Below are 23,017 nucleotides of genomic sequence, written 5' to 3'. Positions count from 1 at the left end.
TCGGTGCCAGTGACGGCTGTATATTGCCTAGAATGAGTCCAGTTGCGGGCCAGCAGCCAACCTGCCATCAGCCTAGCCACATTGGCCCTACATATGGAGCTATGATCCGGGGTGCGATATCGCATGACGGCGGGAGCACTCTCGTGATTAACTCATGCACCCCGACTACAAATTTGTACGACAATCTGGTGATTGGACCTGTTGTGCCGAAATTCATGAAAAGCATTTCAGCTTTCCAACAGGATTACGATCGCCCAAGTACCGCTGCTGTAACCCGACATGCTCTACAGGGCGCCGACATATTGTCCTGGCCTGCTCGATTGCCTCAGCTGTCTCCAATCGAGCACATGCGGAACGTCATCGGACGTTACAGACAGCATTAACCGTCTCTTTATTGACCGACCAAGTGCAACAAGCTTAAGATTCCATCCGGCAAACTTACATGTACATCTACATCTGCGTGATTACTCTGCTATTCACAATGAAGTGCCTGGCAGAGGGTTCAATGAATCACCTTCAAGCTGTCTCTCTACCGTTCCACTCTCTAACGGCACGCGGGAAAAACGAGCACTTAAATTTTTCTGTGCGAGCCCTGATTTCGCTTATTTTATTCTGATGATCATTTCTCCCTATGTAGGTTGGTGCCAACAGAATGTTTTCGCAATCGGAGGAGAAAACTGGTGATTGAAATTTCACGAGAAGATCCCGTCGCTACGAAAAACGCCTTTGTTTTAATGGTTGCCACTCCAATTCACGTATCATGTCTGTGACACTATCTCCCCTATTTCGAGATAAATCCGGCACCTGTAGATCACAAATCATTCGTGTTTGCACGCTTGCATTCAGCATTCTGGTGGTTGCACCGGTTATTAATGTACCAGTATTTCACATTTGCAGCCGGTTAACTCGCGCTTACATTGCAATGTTAATCACTTAAATATGTTACCTAGACAAATGTGTTCTCGAAATTTCATCACTCTATAATAATTATTTTTTGGTGTTACAACTGTTTTCCTTCAGTGTAAATACTTTGTTATGCTTTTAAAAAAATACCTTTTCATCGTGAATGTCATACTTGCCTAGCCTACGAAAACTAGTGGCATAAGTATTAAAAGATATATTCCCATACTTAAATTCCACGTTAAAAGCGTTAACTAATTGTGTCACCCATCTAGCCGTAGGACCGAAACGTGAGAGATCAAACACCTACGTTTGTAAATACGCTTCCTGATTGGATGACGTCGTTTCGGCCTCATTATTCGACGCCCTAGAGATATCTACACACGAGGTCGAATCGCTCTACGACTAGGTGTCCATCCTCTCCGTCCTTGTACACTTACAATGCGTTATATGGCAGTTCGTATGATGAACAACATTTAGTCGATTAATTTCTGCCTCAGCCCGAATAAGAAACTCATTCGATACAAATATAACTAAAACGCGATGCATAATTCTCAGGCCGAGTTTGATTCTAAAATTACTAGTCACCGGCCCACCTTCAATAATAAGCATCAAATAGCTACTGCCTCCAACAATTGCATTTAAACTCCTCAAATAAAATGTTCTTACAATGTCGGGAATTATAACCCCCGAAACCGAGCTCAGAGCACAATTTCTCAATTAATGTAGATTTGCCTGTATTTGTATCGCCATACAAGTACGATTGCGTTCTCCTCACCTTCGACGATTGAAAATGTTCATGATATCAGTTAACGACATCTCACATCCAGCCAACACACGATAAATCACGCTTCGCAAGAGCTGTAGGACGCTTCTGTTTCCTTCTTCCTTTTTACCAGAAAGCATCCAAAGAGCTTAATGCGATCTTCCCTCAGCACTCGGCTCTCGTTGTAGAGAACCGCCACACTGACGCTGCTTTGGTTGGTGTTGTTGGCAGGATGAAGAGCGCGTCTGCGCCGGACAGCGAGGAGCAGGAGCTGGTGGTGGTGCGCGTGAGGGACGGCCAGCTGCGCGGCCGCCGCAGGGCCACGGTGTGGGGGCTGCCCTTCTGCAGCTTCCAGGGCGTGCCCTACGCCCGCCCACCTGTCGGGGACCTCCGCTTCAGGGTGCGTACTGCCGTGCTGCCATTGCTCCAAAATATTGCATCTGTTCCATTCTACACCTGGTCTCTCAGGAATCTTACATGCTGGCTAGACTTCAGTTGCAACCGCTAGACTGCGTAACTCGTACCCTACCTTAACGTGTGTTTACACTAAGCCACCTTATACAGTGTACTTCTGGGGCTATTATCATATTAGCTCTTCTCTGCTCCATCCCCAACTAGGTTGGGAAGAGTAAATGTCGCGAAACTTCTATACGAGTTCTAATTTCTCTGATTCCTTCGACGTGGTCATTTCACCAGACATACGTCGGAGGAAGCAATATTCTGCCCAACTCTTTTTCGAACATAAGCTCTAGGATTTTTATGACTAATCTTCTCTCTAGTAGCGCCTGCCACTGGAGTATTTTGTGCATCTTCGTAAAATTCTAGAGCTTACTACACGATTCCGCGAAACGTGCCGCTCTTCGTTTGATCTTCTCAACCTCTTCTGTGAGTACTTTTCAATAATAGTCCCACGCTGATGAATAGTACTCGAGAAGCGTTCGAGCAAGTGTTTTTTCAGCCTCTTCTTTCGTGGAAGAATTAAATTTCCTTAGGATCCTTCCAATGAATACAAGCCTGTGATCTGCTTCCCCTACAGGTTTTTTTATATGCTCGTCCCTCTTTACGTCCAAACAGTTACACTTAGATATTTTACTGCTGATTCAGTTTCCAGTAACTTTTAATCAATAGCTTAATCATACAGTAACGGAGCTCTTCTCCTATTTATGGGTAATATGTTGCGTGTCCACTGTGCGCAATATGTTAAATTTGCTCATGTTACTGCTTTATACAACCGTATTTACAACAGTCCACCATACAACCATTCTTCCCGCCAAGGGCTAAGAAGAAGAAGTACAAAAATAACGTTTGAGGCACAGAAGTTTAAAAGATTTACATCGTTAGTTTCGAGATTCCACATTGAATCTTCAAACATCATCGTAATGACGTAAAAAGTCATCGATATCCATTGGTCTCGATGTCTTCAGAATATGTGTCAGACTTGATTACATCACAGTGTGGGCAGGGCATTTACGTCATTCTACAGCAGACTGACATCAGTGACATAGGCACGTAATTATTTGCCGATCCTTTTCGAAAACGGGAATAATCTGTGCTTCTTTTTAACGCTCGGTCACCGCCACTACTCCACGAACCAACTATATTATTTTACTGATAGAAGAGGTGCAAATCCTTTCGCATAATCTCTGTAGAATTTCACATGTAACATCAGACACAGTTTAGCGATACCGTTTCGCGAGACGGCTATCTCGGCCTTCCATTTCTACAGGGTGAAATGTTGCGAGAAACAGACTTGAGAAGGGTAAGCCCACAATTTCTGGAAGACAGTAATGTCGGAGTTATCTGTCGCACCTCTGGATGGTGCAGTCCGTGTACGCCCTCATGTTGCATTTCAGGAAGAAAACGAAACGAGATCGCCGATGGTAGAGCAATGAATTATTCCGCCGGCGATGCCAATAAGCAACATACTTAAGGAAGGAAGTGACGTTTTAGTCCTCTCCTCACTCGAATTTATAAGAACGATTGTGGATTTTGTTTTGAATTTATATTGCTAATGTTAAGTCAGTCAGTAGCCATTACTATTGCGTCAACAGCGAACTTGTATTGTGTTACAAGCTGGGGTCCGTTGTCGCAGAAATAATATAGTCCGTTCTCCCGGTTCCCGTCATGGCTTTCGAATCATAAGCCAGACGCTAGAGCTGCAAATCTCCTCATGATTATTCGTAATTGGGACCCTCTCTATCCCAATTCCAGCTAGCCGCATATGTACTACAATCGGCTGGATCTCAAACATACCGTTCTATCCTTCGGAGTGGAGAATGAAAGATATTAAAATAATAATAATAATAATAATAATAATAATAATAATGAAGGCGATACAGCAGATCCAAAAACAACAGTGGTTATATACAAATTACTTGCAAGTTATACACACTCATATACAAGGTTCTATCCAAAGCTCTCTTAAAGGGTCTTGAACAACTAACACTTCATTTGATTGCTGAATATCGAGCAGGCTTCTGGGAAGGCAGGTCGTGTACTGAGCCGATTTGGTGTTTAAGACAAGGATACCTCGAAATACCAAAACATATGTCACCTTTATGGAATTCAAGAAGGCGTATGACTCTGTTGACAGAGCAACTGCTCTGGGCACTTAGAAGAGCTCAAGGTAGACAGGAGGCCAGATGGAAATAATCTATCAGACCCTCACAGACAACAATATCTCCATTGAAGTTTCTGGAGGAAATGTCTCATCGTTTTGAAGTACATACAGGAGTTCGACAAGGAGATGGCCTATCCCCGCTTCTGTTAACATTGTTAGACGAAATCATCAGAGAATTGTGGAAAGAAATCGAAGGTGTAAACATGGGGACCTCGGGACAGAGGATCAAACTGAAGTGCCTTTGTTGACGATCGAGCTATCATCACTAAGACCAGTGAGGAAACCATCTATGCCATAGATAAGTTGCACGAGATAGCATCAAAGACATGAGAAGACTGAATTAATGGAAGATTTACTTAAAAATATCAGAAGATCCCCACTACAAACGAAATACAATGTAATTTCTTTTAAACATCTCGGACCAGATGGAAAGTCAATTTAGAAAGAGCCACCAAACTCCAGAACGCTTACAAAATAACATGGAATCGAGTGATAACCCATAATGCTAATCTTCGAAATTACAAGACAGTTGACTTACCTGAATAACTATATAACTCAGAAACTACATCCCTAGGAGGCTAATGATGAAATCGCGAAGGAAGAGCAAAATTTTTAAGAGAAATTTATGGTCCCACTAATATAAATTGAGTACGGATTAAAAGGAAAACCACGGACCTACACACAGCACTAGACAATTTCACTGATGCAGTACGTAGAAGCCGCTTGGAGTTTTATGGTCACATCTACAGAACGAATAACACTAGAGTAACAAAAAACTGCTTAATACAATAAATTCAAAAAAGGTAAAAATTACTTGGTTAGAAGAAGTTACGCGGGACTTACAAGAAATGAATGCAACAGAAGATAACATCAGAGGACATAAAGTCTTTGGAATCCTAATTGGAAATAATATACTCGCAGAGAAAGCTAACAAAAACAGTGGAAAACAGTGGACAGAGGAACGCAAGAAACAACACAGCGTATCCATGAAGAGATTTTTGGAAGAGAAGAACAAAAATGAGGTGTCAGACCAAGCTAATAAGTTCAAACACGCACTTTAACTGGGTATAGCGAAGAAAGAAGAACGTAACTTGATAAATAAGCAAATGAAAATTCCACGATAGGTACACTGAACATGTCCAGTTTAAGTCACCCAAAGTTCTCTGTCTTACACACACAAGCACACACACTCTCACACACATAAAATACTTCCTCATTTCTTGTGGGAATCGCCCAAAAAACGATTATAAAAATTTCATAGTGTACCGACGACAGCGTTCGAAATTTTTTTCCGTTAGTACTTACGCAAACGCAGTTGGTAAGCTCCTCTCAAACATTCTCGATTGCAATAGCAGCATCGTAGTTTCATCATGTTGGAAGAGTATCCGTGGAGAGAACAGACATGGTTCCTGAAGAGAAGCAGCAGTCTCTTCGGTAGTTTCCGAGATGATTGACAGAGCTGGACTTGTAAAATTTAGGCCGTCCCATGTTGGTCCTGCACAACGGGTAAATGCAAGGGGAAAATACTCCAGACACTGTATTTCTAAAGACATGTAGTTTCACTTCTCAATTTCATGACAAACTAGTCTCTGAATTTTTTATTTAATTGTTATTTATACCTCCCCTCCCTTCCCCTCACCCTCTAGAGGATGCGGGCACATGCTGGCCGCAGCCATATTGCTACTCTTCATACTTCGACGAAAACAAATAAATTGTAGAAGACACGTTTATTAGAACAAGGCAAGGACACCGAAAACAAAATATAGACCTCAATTAATGCGAAAACAATATTATACTGCAATCGCTCTGTGCAGCATAGTGCATTGCCACACTTAAAGTAGGAGACATAAAAAAATGGAGTAAAAAGACTCCACACAAAATTCTGGGTCCCACCATAGACGAAAATAACAACAAAAAATTAAAAAACAGCAAAGAACTCGTTATCTTCATCAGGTGCTACCCAGTCTCAGGCAGCACAGAGCCTCAGGTAGCACCTGATGAAGATAACGAGTTCTTTGTTGTCGAAGTATCGTGCAAGACCGACGTTGATATCTGGCAGATTAGCCGACACCTCAAAATGTCAGCAGGTCGCAGGGGAAGTCTGACACATTACAAAAACAAAGAACTCTGTAAAAAATTCCCAAGCTTTCAGACAGAATCCGGATAAGGCAGGTCAGTTTCTTTGGCTAAGTGAAAAGAATGGAAGACAATAGATTAACCAGACGAATCTTCCGATATCTCAACAACAACAAAAAAAAATCTGTGGATGAAAGATAATCAAAAGACTTAGAGATGGAAACAACCGGCGAAGTGTTCAAAACAGGGAAAAATTCAGAACCAAAATAAAAAACTTAAAACCTTTTTAAAAAAAGGAACATCGAAAAACCTTCTTGCATTAATAAAATGAAAAAGTATTTCGAAGATAGGAAGAAGAACATTATTCGAAAGTTTCACAAGGTGCGACATGGTCGCGAATAGAACAGTGATCCAGAAAGTGTAGAGTAAATTTCGTGCTTCTATGATAACAAAACTGTTATATCGCTATACTACCGGTTTCGGTCAGTGATGATTCTCTTCAGATCTGTTTTAAAATATTCCTAATGGTTTAATTACACTAGGACATATTTTAAAACAGATCTGAAGGTAGTCATCGCTGAAGGAGGCGAACAATCTAAGGACGTACCAATTTTGTGATCATAGATGGAAATAAAATAAAGTTATTATTGGAAAGAACAATCGATAACTGTTTTAGGTGGTTCCCAGTCCAAATGAGGAATCGTGATGAGACGGTGATATGTGTGATCCTCAGACGTAAGGATGATGGTTGTGTGTAACATTTCTTAGGTGAGGGGTTTGACTGCATATGGGACTAGAGAAATGATTGAGAAAGGATGTGGGATAAGTACGAGAGAGGATCAATAAGTAACGTACAATAATTTTTTCCTTTCCTGGTATTACAGCTGGAATGTTGAAATTTCACGATGATAAAGATTGAAGTTTGCGCTACAGAGGGTATTTTGTTTTCACGTGCAGCCCTATCGAGAGAAGCCCAAACTGCGAAACAAATTTGGTGCACGTTTTACTGTCGGCAACTTGTGGAGAACACCGAAGTGTAGTTCGATATTTTTTGGGGCCAAGGGCATAAGCAAAGTGAAATTCACAGGGACAGGCGTGGAGTGTATGGGGGCGACCGTATGGAACGTAGCAATGTGTAGGTGGCCGCGCGCAAGAAACGAAAACGGTGGCCGTGTGAACCTCACAAACGCCGCGCTCCGAGCGGCCGGTAACTGCTGCAACCCCCCCCCCCCCCCCCCCCCCAGAATGCCGGAGCCATTGAGGCAGATATTCTGAACTACCGGTGTGTGCAGCTGCGAACCTTATCACAGCTGTTCAACATTTCCTGTGGTGCAATGTACGATACTGTCCGTAACAAGTTGAAATTTCGCGCAGTTACCGCTGTCTAGATGCCTAAGAACCTAACAGACAACCACAAGGGCCAGCAAGTGAAGACAAGCTTAGGTCAATTACCGCGATGCGGTGCAGGAGGGCATGAGTTTCTGAAAGAAATCGTCACTGGTCGTGCGCATACCAAGTAGGCCTCTAAGGCTTGGAAACATGAGGGTTCCACAGTTCGGAAGAAATTCAGAATGATCAGTCTGCTAGGAAAGTGCTTGTGGCAGTGCTCTGGGATATGTATTGTGTGTTACTGGTGGACCTTGCTGAACACGGGACCACTGCGAATGCTGCAGCCTACATTAAAACTTTGGTCGTACCCTTCGTGAAAAACGTCACTACATTAATGCTGACAATGCTCGCCCCCATATTGCTGCTTCTGTTCGTCAGAAAATCGCCAAATTCGTGTGGGAAGCGTTCCAGGATCCACCGTATAGTCCAGACCTTGCAGTCAGACTTTCATCTGTTTGATTCCATGAAGAAATTCCTAGCTGGCCAACGCCTGGCGACAGATGCGAAAATGAAATCAGCAGTCTGCATATGATTACACTCCAACTAAACGAACTTCTGTGAACAGGACATATTGAAACTCTTACCACGATGGGAGAAATGTGTTGATAACGTTGATGACTACGTAGAAAAGCATGTAAAAGATGTATGTTCGTTTGTAATTTTTTGTTTTGTTACGTATTAATCTTTTTGGTAGTACTGTGCGTTTAGTTCCCAATCTTCCCTTCCATTCGGAAGGGTTAAGAGAGGGGTGTGCGTGGTAAGATGTGGCTAGAATTGCAGTTATGGAGGAAATTGTGGACAGTTATAACATAGTCGAGGTGGCATAAATGAGTTTAAAAAATCTATGATTAAATAACTACGAGGGTCGCTCCAAGAGACATGCACACTATTTTTGTAAAAATACAGTTTTCATTCTGCATGTGTGAAAGTTTTACAGTGTGTAGATACACCCTTCCCGCTTGTTTTCAAACTTAGTTCAACCTAAGTATGTCTTCAAGATGGCTGCTACACTTGACGTTCGTCAGAAGCAACGTGCTGTCATAGAATTCCTGTGCTGCGAAAACGAGACAGTGGGAAACATCCACAAGAGGCTGAAAAAGGTGTATGGAGATGCTGCTATCGATCGCAGTACTGTTAGTCGGTGGGCAAGCAGGTTACGTGATGAAAGCGGGCACGGCAATGTTGAGGATTGTCCTCGCAGAGGCAGGCCTCGTACTGCACACACTCCAGACAATGTGCAGAGAGTTAACGAATTGGTGACTGTTGACAGACGCATCACAGTGAACGAATTGTCACGCTACGTTGGGATAGCAGAGTACTGAATACTGAAAGTGATGGCGTTAAAAAAGGTTTGTGCGAGGTGGGTTACCAGAATGTTGACAGTGGCTCACAAAGAAACAAGAAAAACGGCCTGGAAGAATTGTGACAGGTGATGAAATATGGCTCCATCATTTTTCAACAGAGACGAAGAGGCAATCAATGGAGTGGCATCATGTAAATTCACCCAAGAAAAAAAAATCGAAACCAGACATTCTGCTGGAAAAGTTATGGCTACGGTGTTTTTCGATTCCGAAGGACTCTTACTTGTGGAGATCATGCCAAGTGGAACCACCATAAATTCTGATGCATATGTGACGACACTGAAGAAACTTCAAGCTCGACTGAGTCGCGTTCGACCACATCGGCAAAAGCAGGATGTTTTGATGTTGCACGACAGTGCTCGGTCACATTTCAGTCAAAAAACGATGCAAGCGATCACAAAACTGGGATGGACAACACTGAAACACAGCCTTACAGTCCTGACCTGGCGCCATCTGACTATCATCTCTTTGGGAAACTGAAAGACTCTCTTCGTGGAACAAGGTTTGAAGATGATGACTCCCTTGTGCACGCTGCCAAACAGTGGCTCCAACAGGTGGGTCCAGAATTTTACCGACACAGGTGCTGGTTCCAAGATGGCGTAAGGCAGGTGAGAGGGATGGAACTTATGTGGAGATATGAAAATATTGTTCCTAAAGTATGTATCTACACACTGTAAAACATTCAAACATGTAGAATAAAAGATGGATTTAAAAAAAAAATGGTGTGCATTTCTTTTGGAGTGAACCTCGTATAATCGCAAATTCCAATACAAGCATTTTGGTTGGGGTGGACTGCAGTGCTCGAATCTACCAGCTTCCAGTGAGAAGGCGGCTTTGGATGACCCGCCCGGCGAGGCGTGGCGGGACGGCGCCGCGGCGAATTTCGATGAGCACGTGACGTCGGCAGAGGCCAGGGCCGCACTCCGCTGGCCAGTAATGAGCTGCTATGCTGTGGCGGGTCCGGGACAGCCGGCACGTGTGCGCCCGACACACGTGCCGGGCTCCGGCGGACGCAGACATCGACCGCGCCGGCGCCGCAGCGCAGCTCGCCTCCCCGTGCCGGCCGGCCGCGAGGCCACGGTCCACCGCGGACCGCAGCCGGCAGCCGGCGGGCGTTCGCGGGTCTCCGCTCCCCAGTCATCTCTGTCCCGTGCCTGGTACAGAACAGGCGCATCTAGGCAATAGGTCACAACTGCCAGCTTTCACACATGCTACTACATACCCGTACTATCTCATGACCTAATACACTACTAGCCATTAAAATTGCTACACCAAGAAGAAATGCAGATGATTCATTGGACAAATATATTATACTAGAACGGACATGTGATTACACTTTCACGCAGTTTGGGTGCTTTGATCCTCAGAAATCAGTACCCAGAACAACCACGTCTGGGCATTGAGCCAAACTGAGCTTGGGTGGCGTTTACAGGTACAGCTGCCCATGCAGCTTCAACACGATACCACAGTTCATCAAGAGTACTCACTGGCGTATTGTGACAAGCCAGTTGCTCGACCACCATTGCCCAGACGTTTTCAGTTGGTGAGAGATCTGGAGAACTTGCTGGCCAGGGCAGCAGTCGAACATTTTCTGTATCCAGAAATGCCCGTACAGGATCTGCAACATGCGGTCGCGCATTATCCTGCTCAAATGTAGGGTTTCGCAGGGATCGAATGAAGGGTAGAGCCACGGGTCGTAACACATCTGAAATGCCATCAGTGCGAACAAGAGGTGACCGAGACGTGTAACCAATGGCACCCCATACCATCACGTCGGGTGATACGCCAGTATGGCGATGACGAATACACGCTTCCAATGTGCGTTCATCGCGATGTCGCCAAACACGGATGCGACCATCATGATGCTGTAAACAGAACCTGGATCCATCCGAAAAAATTCGTGCACCCAGGTTCGTCGTTGAGTACACCATCGCAGGCCCGTCGAGGGTAACCGCAGTCATGGTCTCCAAGCCGATAGTCCATGCTGCTGCAAACGTCGTCGAACTGTTCGTGCAGATGTTTGTCTTGCAAACGTCCCGATCTGTTGACTCAGGGATCTAGACGTGACTGCACGATCCGTTACAGCCATGCGGATAAGATGCCTGTCATCTAGACTGCTAGTGATACGAGGCCATTGGGATCCAACACGGCGTTCCGTATTATCCTCCTGAACCCACCGATTCCATATTCTGCTAACAGTCATTGGATCTCTACCAACGCGACCAGTAATGTCGCGATACCATAAACCGCAATCGCGATAGGCTACAATCCGATCTTTATCAAAGTCGGAAACGTGGTTGTACGCATTTCTCCTCCTTACACGAGGCATCACAACAACGTTTCACCACGGAACGCAGGTCAACTGCTGTTTGTGTGTGAGAAATCGGTTCGAAACTTTCCTCATGTTAGCATGTTGTAGGTGTCGCCACCGACGCCAACCTTGTGTGAATGCTCTGGAAAGCTAATCATCTGCATCTCACAGCATCTTCTTCCCATCGGTTAAATTTCGCGTCTATAGCACGTCATCTTCGTGGTGTAGCAATTTTAATGGCCAGTAGTGGAAATATACCGAAATGCCAGGGCTGCGGGTCAGGGGAGTGGTAAGGTGCTGATACAAATCAACAATTAACAACAATACAACAAAATTTTTATTAAAAAAATTTTTTTTTAATTTTCCTTTTGTATAATTTTTGTCTGGTACAAAGAATTTTTATAAATCCATTAAAAGATCTCGTTAATCGGAGCATTAGTAATACCAGCCCAGATCATTGGTCTAAATCTACATCTACGTGATTACTCAGCTATTCACAATAAAGTCCCTGGCAGAGGGTTCAATGAACCACCCTCAAGCTGTCTCTCTACCGTTCCACTCTCGAACGGCTCGCGAGAAAAACGAGCACTTAAATTTTTCTGTAGACCCCTGATTTCTCTTATTTTATCGTGATGATCATTTCTCCATATGTAGGTGGGTGCCAACAGAATGATTCCGCAATCGGAGGAGAAAACTGGTGACGGAAATTTCATGAGAAGATCCCGTCGCAACGAAAAACGCCTTTGTTTTAATGATTGCCAGTCCAATTCACGTATCATGTCTGTGACACTATCTCTCCTATTTCACGATAACACAAAACGAGCTGCCTTCTTTATAGTTTTTCGATGTCATCCGTCAGTCCCACCTGATGCGGATGCCACACCACACAGCATTGCTCCAGAACAGAGCGGACAAGCGTGGTATAAGCAGTCTGTTTAGTAGACCTGTTGCACCTTCTAAGTGTTCTACCAATGAATCGCAGTCTTTGGTTTGCTCTACTCACAATATTATCTACGTGATCGTTCCAATGTAGGTTATTTGTAATTGTAATCCCTAAGTATTTAGTTCAATTTACAGCCCTCACATTTGTGTGACTTATCGCGTAATCGAAAATTAGCTGATTTCTTTTAGTACTCATGTGAGTAACTTCACACTTTTCCTTATTCAGGGTCAACTGCCACTTTTCGCACCATACAGATATCTTATGTAAATCATTTTGCAAGTCGTTTTGATCACCTGTGACTTTACAAGACGGTAAATGACAGCATCATCTGCAAACAATCTAAGACGGCTACCCAGATTGTCTCCACGTCGTTAATATAGATCAGGAACAATAGAGGGCCTATAACACTTCTCTTGGGAACGCCGCATATTACATCTGTTTTACTCGATGACTTTCCGTCTATTACTACGAATTGTGATTGCTATACACAAATATTTCAAAGCACAGACACGTGTGCCCCTTAAACAAAATATACATTTGCTCTTACACTATCAAAGTCCCTAAACAAAATGAGCGTTTATTTTAACGGCATAAAAGTGGAGTTTATCAAAACCTGGCGTATGTCACCTCTTAGAAGGACAACACGTTACTTAAACTGTATCAAATGTACCAAATAGTCAAACTTCGGATGCATCATTTTAAGAAACAAGAATCGCTTAAACAGAACCAAGAGAGAAACTGTGGCTAAGTGTGACGCATTTCACTTTTAAGAAAACAGAAATTTACTTAAACAGAATTAAAAGGTAAAATGCGACTTGGAAATTAGGTACGTCACCCCACTGTTTAAATAAACAAAGCATCTTTACTTAAAATCTTCTGCGTTATTAGGCCGTGTCTTATTTCCTAATATAAATATGACGCGTTCTAATAAGCCAGAAGATTTTAACTTCAGTGACAACAGCCACGAAAGCCTGCAGACTCAGATAAAGCATCTTTAGTTAAAATGATCTCAAATTGTACATTAACTTGCTGTGGGGTACGGCGCCGTTACAAAGAGAAATCTTCCCTTCTCATTCTTTTTAAACAATTTATATCTTTGTCAGGCGTGGAAAATAATATAATACCGCCTGCCCCTCGATAGGACAGAACAAAAAACCTTTAACAGCCAAGGTTATCTGTGAAACACGCAACGCCAAATGTCAAAAAAAGGGCAAACAAAGCAATCTGTCAAAATTTTGGAATAATAACCATTCCACGTAGCAGCCTTAGCAAATAAAGGCTTAAATCCAATTATTTCTCTGGCGTAATCAAATATCAGAACAGGTTTTGATTATGGCGTAAATTTCAATAGAGGTGGTACAACGCTTACCGCTGAAATTGTATGCTTAGCCATCAAACAAGATATTAAATCCTCGAGATAATGATGATTACAGGTATCAGTACCAGCGAGTAGAGACCACGTCGCACTGCAAGGCAAAATGGCGCGGACAATACCCACATTTGAACTGAGCCCACGACCAGCCGTCTCCAGGGCTCACTTGTTAACTTGCAACTGTGCTTCCGCACGGGAGTACGCAGCAAATTACAGTAATTATTTAAAATACAAAGAACAGAATACAGTCACCTTAGCACGAGGTATTGACATCAGTGAACACACTGCTGCGCTAATACAGTCACTACAAGTGCGTCTCAACATTAACAAGCTTCGGAAGAAGGACAGGTACAGAAATCAAGCACAGATCAGTGACTCGTGCGCTTTCGGACCAAATTAAAAAGATGTCACCTGAAACTTAACAATAGTCAGACACGGGCACAAAATACCGATTGTTCGGAAATTCCCGTTACAGATTTCTAAGGCTTGTAGAGGGCAAGAAGTACTTAATATTTTGAACAGGAACCCACGTCCGGCAACGTACCGTTTCCGTTCTACGACCGCTTCAGTACCATTATTAACTCATCTACTTCTGCTTAAGGAAATAAACTGGGCTTGACGCAGTACCATTATTAGGCAACAATTCGAAAGGAAACATAACGAAACGTCTACTTATCATTTAAACACCTAAGCACTTAAACATTATGTTTTTATATTATTCCAAAACAAAAAGAACCCAGCACACTGTACCTACAGAACAGTACTGATGCATCATAACAGTAGCTCGGTGTGCCGACCACCAACGTTGTTACAGACACTGTACCTGCGAAGCATGTTCTGATGCACATCTCCGTCCCACCTCGTGCCTCTTAAATATCAGACATCTAGTGTAGCGGCCACAACTCGCGCCAGTGGATCTCCCTCTGACTCTACAGGAGTCTCGTAATTTAAACTTTGCATATGACCCCACAAAAAGTAGTCCAAAGGAGTACACATCATCCTGTCTTCCCTGTTGCACACCAGAACAAGAGACTCTATGAGGGTTTCCTCTTTCCCTCAGCATACGTTGATTCGTTACAGGGCTGAACTGAAACCGTCGAATAACGAGAACAGTATGTTTTCAGTGATGGGTTCCCATTCAAAATATACTGTAATCTCTCTCCCCTCTACAAGTCATATAAGCTGTAACGGTAATCTGCAAACACCTTGTACTTTAACACTAAACCGTAATCAAGAAACTTCCCCAAGGGCAACATACAATAGCACTTATTTACATGCTGGAATGACTGGTGCTATCCACGAGCTCAGATTTTACTCATATAGGTTAATGAGCGCTACTTGCACATAATTGTGTCCCAGAATACTCAGCCATACACATCACGCAATGAAGGGACAGTAACCATACTGACAGAGGAAATTACACTGGGCAATCCTCGCTACGGTGACACTGGCAGTGAACAGGAAGGCTAGCATAATCCATGGGCTTGACAGTTATGTTTTTCCTAAAGTGATTTTTTCGCAAGGCTAACAATTCCGCAAGGGCAGCAGTGCGTAACCCGGACCCGCGCCAGTTTCTGTCGACACCAACAGAACTACGCGTGCCTCCATTCCGTGGCAGCCGAACGTCGGCTCCCGCCGCCAGCATTCATCAGCCCAGATTAGTCCGACAGCCACAGCGGCACTGCCCGGCATCTTCGCTCTTCTCAAAACCTTCGTAGCTTCCAACCACGTGTATATCGATACCCAAGAAACCATCGATATACCCGATGCGGCACATACACTTCGTAAACTAACTTATCGCACACTTAAAGCAAAACTGTCTACAACCCCTAGTTTGGCTTCAACAGCGCTGTGCTGTTGTGGGGCTCAGTAAGTATTTCTACGACAGTGCCTATTGACTTAAGGCTTTCACCCTACTTGGTCGAGATTGTAGTCAGACGCATCTTATAGCCGAAAAAAGTATTACGGTCAATCAGTCCTACAGACCTGAGACAGGGATAACCACTGCCGGAGACGCTATATGCCTCGGCCATTCTAACCTCCAGTCCTTTACATTGCTCGTACGTAAGTGTGGTTTGGAGACATTGCAGTTAACGTAAGCGTCATTCTCGCTGTCGAAGCAGATTTCCGTCTCACGCAACAACTTATACAGAATATGAAGGTCGCAGTGGCTCACTGCTCAATAGGCGAAAAACAGGACATACAAATAAGCATACCTAGCTCTCGCAAGCAACAGAAAGAGCTGAAAACTAATAGGTCGTCAGGTCCGGATGGAATCCCAGTTCTGTTTTACTGAATCAGCCTCGGCCACTTACACTACTGGCCATTAAAATTGTTACACCACGAAGATGACGTGCTACAGACGCGAAATTTAACCGACAGGAAGAAGATGCTGTGATATGCAAATGATTAGCTTTTCAGAGCATTCACACAAGGTTGATTCAAATGGCTCTGTGCACTATGGGACTTAACATTTCAGGTCATCAGTCCCCTAGAACTTAGAACTACTTAAACTTAACTAACCCAAGGACATCACACACATCCATGCCCGAGGCAGGATTCGAACCTGCGATCGTAGCGGTCGCGCGGTTCCAGACTGAAGCGCCTAAAACCGCTCGGCCACCAGAGGCCGGCTCACACAAGGTTGGCGCCGGTGGCGACACCTACGACGTGCTGACATGAGGGAAGCCTCCAACCGATTTCTCATACACAAACAGCAGTTGGCCGGCGTTGCCTGGTGAAACGTTGATGTGATGCCTCGTGTAAGGAGGAGAAATGCGTACCATCACGTTTCCGACTTTGATAAAGGTCGGATTGTAGTCTACCGCGTTTGCAGTTTATCGTATCGCGACATTGCTGCTCGCGTTGGTCGAGATCCAATGACTGTTAGCAGAATATGGAATCGGATCTACGATATTTATGATTCGGAGCAAAAACTTGATAGCGGCGCCCCTTCCTATCCCCCCTCCCCATCACCCGCCCCACCTCGAGCGGAGAGATAGGACAGCAAAATATTTTAAAAGAATTGATTTTCAAAAATATGTTCATTTTGTAGCGCACATCTTTCTAAAGGGCTTTATATACAAAACATATATGTTGGAGTATATGTAAGACATGTTATTCGGTCTTAAGTGTGCCAAAGTGCAATGCACGCCTCTTCACACAGCATTCTTCTATCGCACGTCACTGTATTTCGCTCTGTGGAATAAAAACTTGTGTATTTTTAATGGGAGCTATCAAACATATTCAGGGCAGTGGAAGTTAAAACGCCGTATGGTGCCTCTCCTGCTCCCAGTCGGCTGGTTTGACATCCTACCCACCTTTAAAAAACTCATTATATGTAACTGGTAGAATAACAACTCTTCAGAAAATGTGCACTCTTTATCACCTATTAGCTAATAACTTTCTCTTTTGTGTGACACAAAATTAAATATAGGAAACATAAAAGAAGTAAAGATAAGAGACAAGCAAGACAGTACATATTTCTTCAATACTTAGGTCGTAGCATTTCCTTCCTGTGAAAGAATCTATTACCTCATCTAAGTTCGTCAGACGTTTTGCTACATAAAAAATCAAAATGTCGCTGTCTAATTCTGAAAAAGCTGTTAATACGAATAGTACCGGCGTGGTTTCTCTATTTAATGACATTAATTTTGTCACTGTCTGCTAGATAAAACGAAATAGGCCTTTGTAATATTGCAGCAATTGTAACACACAGCAAATAAGCGAGACTGTGTTTGGCACAGATTTTTATTTTTATCTACCTCATTTACTTAAATAACACGACAGAATATAACTCATGAAGTACCAATATCAAACGCCTATGAGACCTACTATGAGCAAAAAGTTCTATGTTTGGAAATAGTTTTAGATTTCATTCATACGCTTCACTTTCTCAAGCATGAGATCGAAAAGTAGTACGAAACTTTTATATACATTTTGGATCGTCACATTCTTCCATATAATTTGTGTGATATCCCCGTTTCTTCACCTTCCTCGTTCTAACAAACAATCTTATCATCACTAATTCTTTAACTATTCCTGCAATTGTCAAAACTTATTCTCCGGTTAACTTCACTAACCCTGCCAGAATCACCCGTTCAGTTACCCTGTTAGGCGTTACTACGCGTTCGTACAACACGTTTTCCGTGCTATTCCGAGAACAGAACTTAAGCAGCTACTAAGCGGGGACCAGGCAAAAATTTTCTGTCAAAATGTCATTTTCTTGTATACACCGAGAACATTAATATGTAATCTTTCTTACCTATCATTCCTGTTAGTCGTTTATTTCCATTGTGATAGTCTAAGGATTTAGTTAGTAACTATAACAGCACTGATCATTCGCTCAAGCAACCAACCACATAAACAAGCAGCGATTGGAATTCACCCATTCGGATTTACTCAGCTCAGATCGTATAGCCCCGTCCCCTGCGGCAAAGATTTTTACTTCTAAATGCGACGGGGATTCCTCTGGCAGAGACATCACGTTCACTATGCACACATTCAAAAATCAACTTATGATTCGTTCAGAAATCAGAATGTGTTCAAAAAATTTCAAAAACCAACAGGGATGCATTTAAAAGTCGTATGAATAACAGACAAACCAACATGTTTGGAAGCTAAGCGCTTCGGAAACAAGGTACTTTTTTTTTCCAAGAACATGATTTGGCGCCCCATGAAATTACCGCCTAGGGCAGATACCCCTGTCTGCCCCGCAACGTGGATATGGGCCTGTTCGGTCGCTAATTACTTCTTTCATCTCTGGCAATGATTTATTACTATGAGATACACCACGTACCATCATGCCCGGAGTCCACGTAGGTAAGGCAAATTAGAGGAAGATATGGTTAGCACCTCCAACAAACCATGCCTATTAAAGCCCTGTACTATTCAGACCAACCCCCGCGTTGATGACAGCTGCACGTTTTCAGTGCTCTTCTGGGCACGATGCTGTTGGAAGTGATATGCCAGTGCGTTCCCTTCGCCTTTAACCTGATCCTCCAGCCAGTATTTTAACATGGATTCTGGACTGCGGTGCAGCTTTGCATTTTTCACATTGCTAACTCACTGCAAGAGGCGAATCAAGCGAAAATAGAAACAATCCTAGAACCGACCTGGGACCTACATACTGTATATTATCCTACCATCTATGTTTTCTCTGAATACATCGCTTAAGGAGAATGCTGGACGATTTCCATCCTCATGCCAGTGTTCCGTTGAAACATCCCCTTTGAAAAAATTTATTAATTACTGTGCTGGTAAACCTCTAGGTTATTTAGAAAAACAACAACTGAGTAAAACAGAACGTACTCAGACATTTGTCTCTTTACTTATTCTGATCAACACTAAACTGACACACAGTATTTTTAGAGCAACCCAGTCTGTCTTTCAATAATCCCTACAAAAGAATGGCCCTGACTAACAATAATCTATAACTTTCATGAATCACTTACCTCACAAAAATCTTCGTTACTCGAATTACTGCAATACAGCGAGCGCCAATACTGCCAGCTAAATAAAAGATTCTAACTACTGAAGGCACTAACTACTGATTGGCATAGTTAGCAAATGAAAGATTTTGATTGAGAACAAACAATGTCACGTCCAGTCTTACATATTTCCTTTTTCTGACGGACACACGTCCAGATCGTCCGCTCGCAAAACTCTGCCATCTCTCTCCCCACATCCACCACTGCTGGCGGCTCAGGTCCAACTGCACAATGCTACGCGCCGTTCACATCCATCTGCCCAGCAATACAATAGCGAATCTTTCAACAATACCAGCCAGCCACAGACTGCACACAGCACAGTCAGTGATTTTCATACAGAGCGCTACGTCGCGTTACCAACATAAAAATCTAAACAGCCCACTTACACCGTCACTGACTGCGTCGTCTACAGGGTCCCACAGAAATTGAAAGTAAATTACAAATGTCACTTGGGTAGTTCAGTCCAATTGTTACCGATGCATTATTGCGAAATTAACTCTGTTGTGATACTTACATAATAGAGTCTTTGTGGAGAAGAGATAACTGTCAGTCGTGATATTACCATGTAGTGTAACACGAGAAAACGCCCTCTAAGCGAAACACATAATATTAGCTTAATACTATCTTTAGATTTCTAGCCGACAGAACATCTTCACAAACAAGAATCTTGCCTCAATAACACAGGGTGCTTACGGATACTTGAACTGTGATCGACTCTGAGGTAGACGTTTTGAATTTTACTAGTGAAAAATAAAAATCATTCCAAGCACTAATCCCGCAATGGAGTAACCAGGTTAAAATTCCTCTCCAGTTTCCTGTGCTCCGAGGTGAGAATGATGTATCAATCAAATTGTCCTTCCACGTGCTTGTCAAACCTACGAAAAGATACAAAGCTCTAAGTGATAAAAGCACCTTTCTTTCAATACCTCAGTAGGCACTGAGAGTGTTAACTTTAGAGAAAAATATTCTCCCTTCAGCATATTGACAAACACCTTGTTTCACGTAAAACTCTTTATAAAATGAGTTGCTTTCTCAATAAATCATGCTTTAATGTTGTAGCTGAATGAATATGAGACAATTTCAAAATTGATGTGGCAGAAAATCATCATGCGCTGCAACAAGTGTGCTTGCTGCATTATTATACACACATTAAAAAAAGTTTTGCATCATCTCGGTTCCGAGAGTTCCGGAATCTATAAATGAAATTGGAATAGAGATCAACATAAACATCATTTCCGCCCTGATTATTGCTCATGAAAACCACACATTGCATTTTGTACCACCATACAGCGAGACCGTCAGAGGTGGTAGTCCAGATTGCTGTACACACCGGTACCTCTGATACGCAGTAGCACGTCCACCTGCATTGATGCATGCCTGTATTCGTCGTGGCATACTATCCACAAGTTCATCAAGGCACTGTTGGTCCAGATTGTCCCACTCCGAAACGGCGATTCGGCGTAGATCCCTCAGAGCCGTTGTTGGGTCACGTCGTCCATAAACAGCCATTTTGAATCTATCCCAGGTGTGTTCGATGGGGTTCATGTCTGAAGAACATGCCGGCCACTCTAGTTGAGCGATGTCGTCATCCTGAAGGAAGTCATTCACAAGATGTACACTAAGGGGGCCAGAATTGTCGTCCATGAAGACGAAAGGCTCGCCAATATGCTGCCGGTATAGCTGCACTACCAGTCGGAGGATGGTATTCTTGTATAGTACAGCCGTTACGCTGCCTTTCATGACCATCAGCGGCGTACGTCGGCCCCACATAATACCAACCAAAAACAGCAGCGAACCTCCACCTTCCACCTTGCTGCACTCGCTGGACAGTCTGTCTAAGGCGTTCAGCCTGACCGAGTTGCCTCCAAGCACGTCTCCGACGATTGTCTGATTGAAGGCATCTGCGACACTCATGGCTGAACAGAACGTGATGCGAAACCTGAGCGGTCCATTCGGCATGTTGTTGGGCCCATCTGTACCGCACTGCATGCTGTCGTGGTTGAAAAGATGGACCTCGCCATGGACGTCTGGAGTGAAGTTGTGCATCATGCAGCCTATTGCGCACAGTTTGAGTCGTAACACGACGTCCTGTGGCTGCACGAAACCCATGGATTCCTCCAAGCCATAATCCGTTGGTAGCGATCATCCACTGCAGTAGTAGCCCTTGGGCGGCCTGAACGAGGCATGTCATCGACAGTTCCTGTCTCTTTGTATCTCCTCCGTGTCCGAACAACATCGCTTTGGTTCACTCCGAGACGCCTGGACACTTCCCTTGTTGAGAGCCCTTCGTGGCACAAAATAACAACGTGGACGCGATGTAACCGCGGCATTGACCGTGTAGGCATGGTTGAACTACAGACAACAAGAGTCGTGTACCTCCTTCCTGGTGGAACGACTGGAACTGATCGGCTGTTGGAACCCCTCCGTCTAATAGGCGCTGCTCATGCATGATTGTTTACATCTTTGGGTGGGTTTAGTGACATCTCTGAACAGTCAAAAGGACTGTGTCTGTGATACAATATCCACAGTCATCGTCTATCTTCAGGAGAACCAGATGATGCAAAACTTTTCTTTTATGTGTGTAGTTTCTGATTCTCTTTTCCTATATACACTCCTGGAAATTGAAATAATAACACCGTGAAATCATTGTCCCAGGAAGGGGAAACTTCATTAACACATTCCTGGGGTCAGATACATCACATGATCACACTGACAGAACCACAGGCACATAGACACAGGCAACAGAGCATGCACAATGTCGGCACTAGTACAGTGTTTATCCACCTTTCGCAGCAATGCAGGCTGCTATTCTCCCATGGAGACGATCGTAGAGATGCTGGATGTAGTCCTGTGGAACGGCTTGCCATGTCATTTCCACCTGGCGCCTCAGTTGGACCAGCGTTCGTGCTGGACGTGCAGACCGCGTGAGGCGACGCTTCATCCAGTCCCAAACATGCTCAATGGGGGACAGATCCGGAGATCTTGCTGGCCAGGGTAGTTGACTTACACCTTCTAGAGCACGTTTGGTGGCACGGGATACATGCGGACGTGCATTGTCCTGTTGGAACAGCAAGTTCCCTTGCCGGTCTAGGAATGGTAGAACGATGGGTTCGATGACGGTTTGGATGTACCGTGCACTATTCAGTGCCCCCTCGACGATCACCAGTGGTGTACGGCCAGTGTAGGAGATCGCTCCCCACACCATGATGCCGGGTGTTGGCCCTGTGTGCCTCGGTCGTATGCAGTCCTGATTGTGGCGCTCACCTGCACGGCGCCAAACACGCATACGACCATCATTGGCACCAAAGCAGAAGCGACTCTCATCGCTGAAGACGACACGTCTCCATTCGTCCCTCCATTCACGCCTGTCGCGACACCACTGGAGGCGGGCTGCGCGATGTTGGGGCGTGAGCGGAAGACGGCCTAACGGTGTGCGGGACCGTAGCCCAGCTTCATGGAGACGGTTGCGAATGGTCCTCGCCGATACCCCAGGAGCAACAGTGTCCCTAATTTGCTAGGAAGTGGCGGTGGGGTCCCCTACGGCACTGCGTAGGATCCTACGGTCTTGGCGTGCATCCGTGAGTCGCTGCGGTCCGGTCCCAGGTCGACGGGCACGTGCACCTTCCGCCGACCACTGGCGACAACATCGATGTACTGTGGAGACCTCACGCCCCACGTGTTGAGCAATTCGGCGGTACGTCCACCCGGCCTCCCGCATGCCCACTATACGCCCTCGCTCAAAGTCCGTCAACTGCACATACGGTTCACGTCCACGCTGTCGCGGCATGCT

The 23,017-nt window shown here is 44.2% G+C and overlaps 1 protein-coding gene across 1 annotated transcript in view; it reads left to right on the top strand.

Moving 5' to 3' along the window:
- LOC124596416 (esterase FE4-like) overlaps nt 1-23,017 on the top strand; it is a 388,758-nt gene that overhangs the window by 85,510 nt on the left and 280,231 nt on the right. The window contains exon 2 of the mRNA XM_047135545.1: nt 1,898-2,066. Within this exon, the coding sequence (XP_046991501.1) occupies nt 1,899-2,066 (168 nt within the window). The 5' untranslated portion in view covers nt 1,898. The remainder of the gene's footprint in view (nt 1-1,897; nt 2,067-23,017) is intronic.

This window comes from Schistocerca americana, chromosome 2, assembly GCF_021461395.2.
Source record: "Schistocerca americana isolate TAMUIC-IGC-003095 chromosome 2, iqSchAmer2.1, whole genome shotgun sequence".
Classification (NCBI taxonomy): Eukaryota; Metazoa; Arthropoda; class Insecta; order Orthoptera; family Acrididae; genus Schistocerca; species Schistocerca americana.
This window is presented reverse-complemented; position numbering and strand designations above follow the sequence as displayed.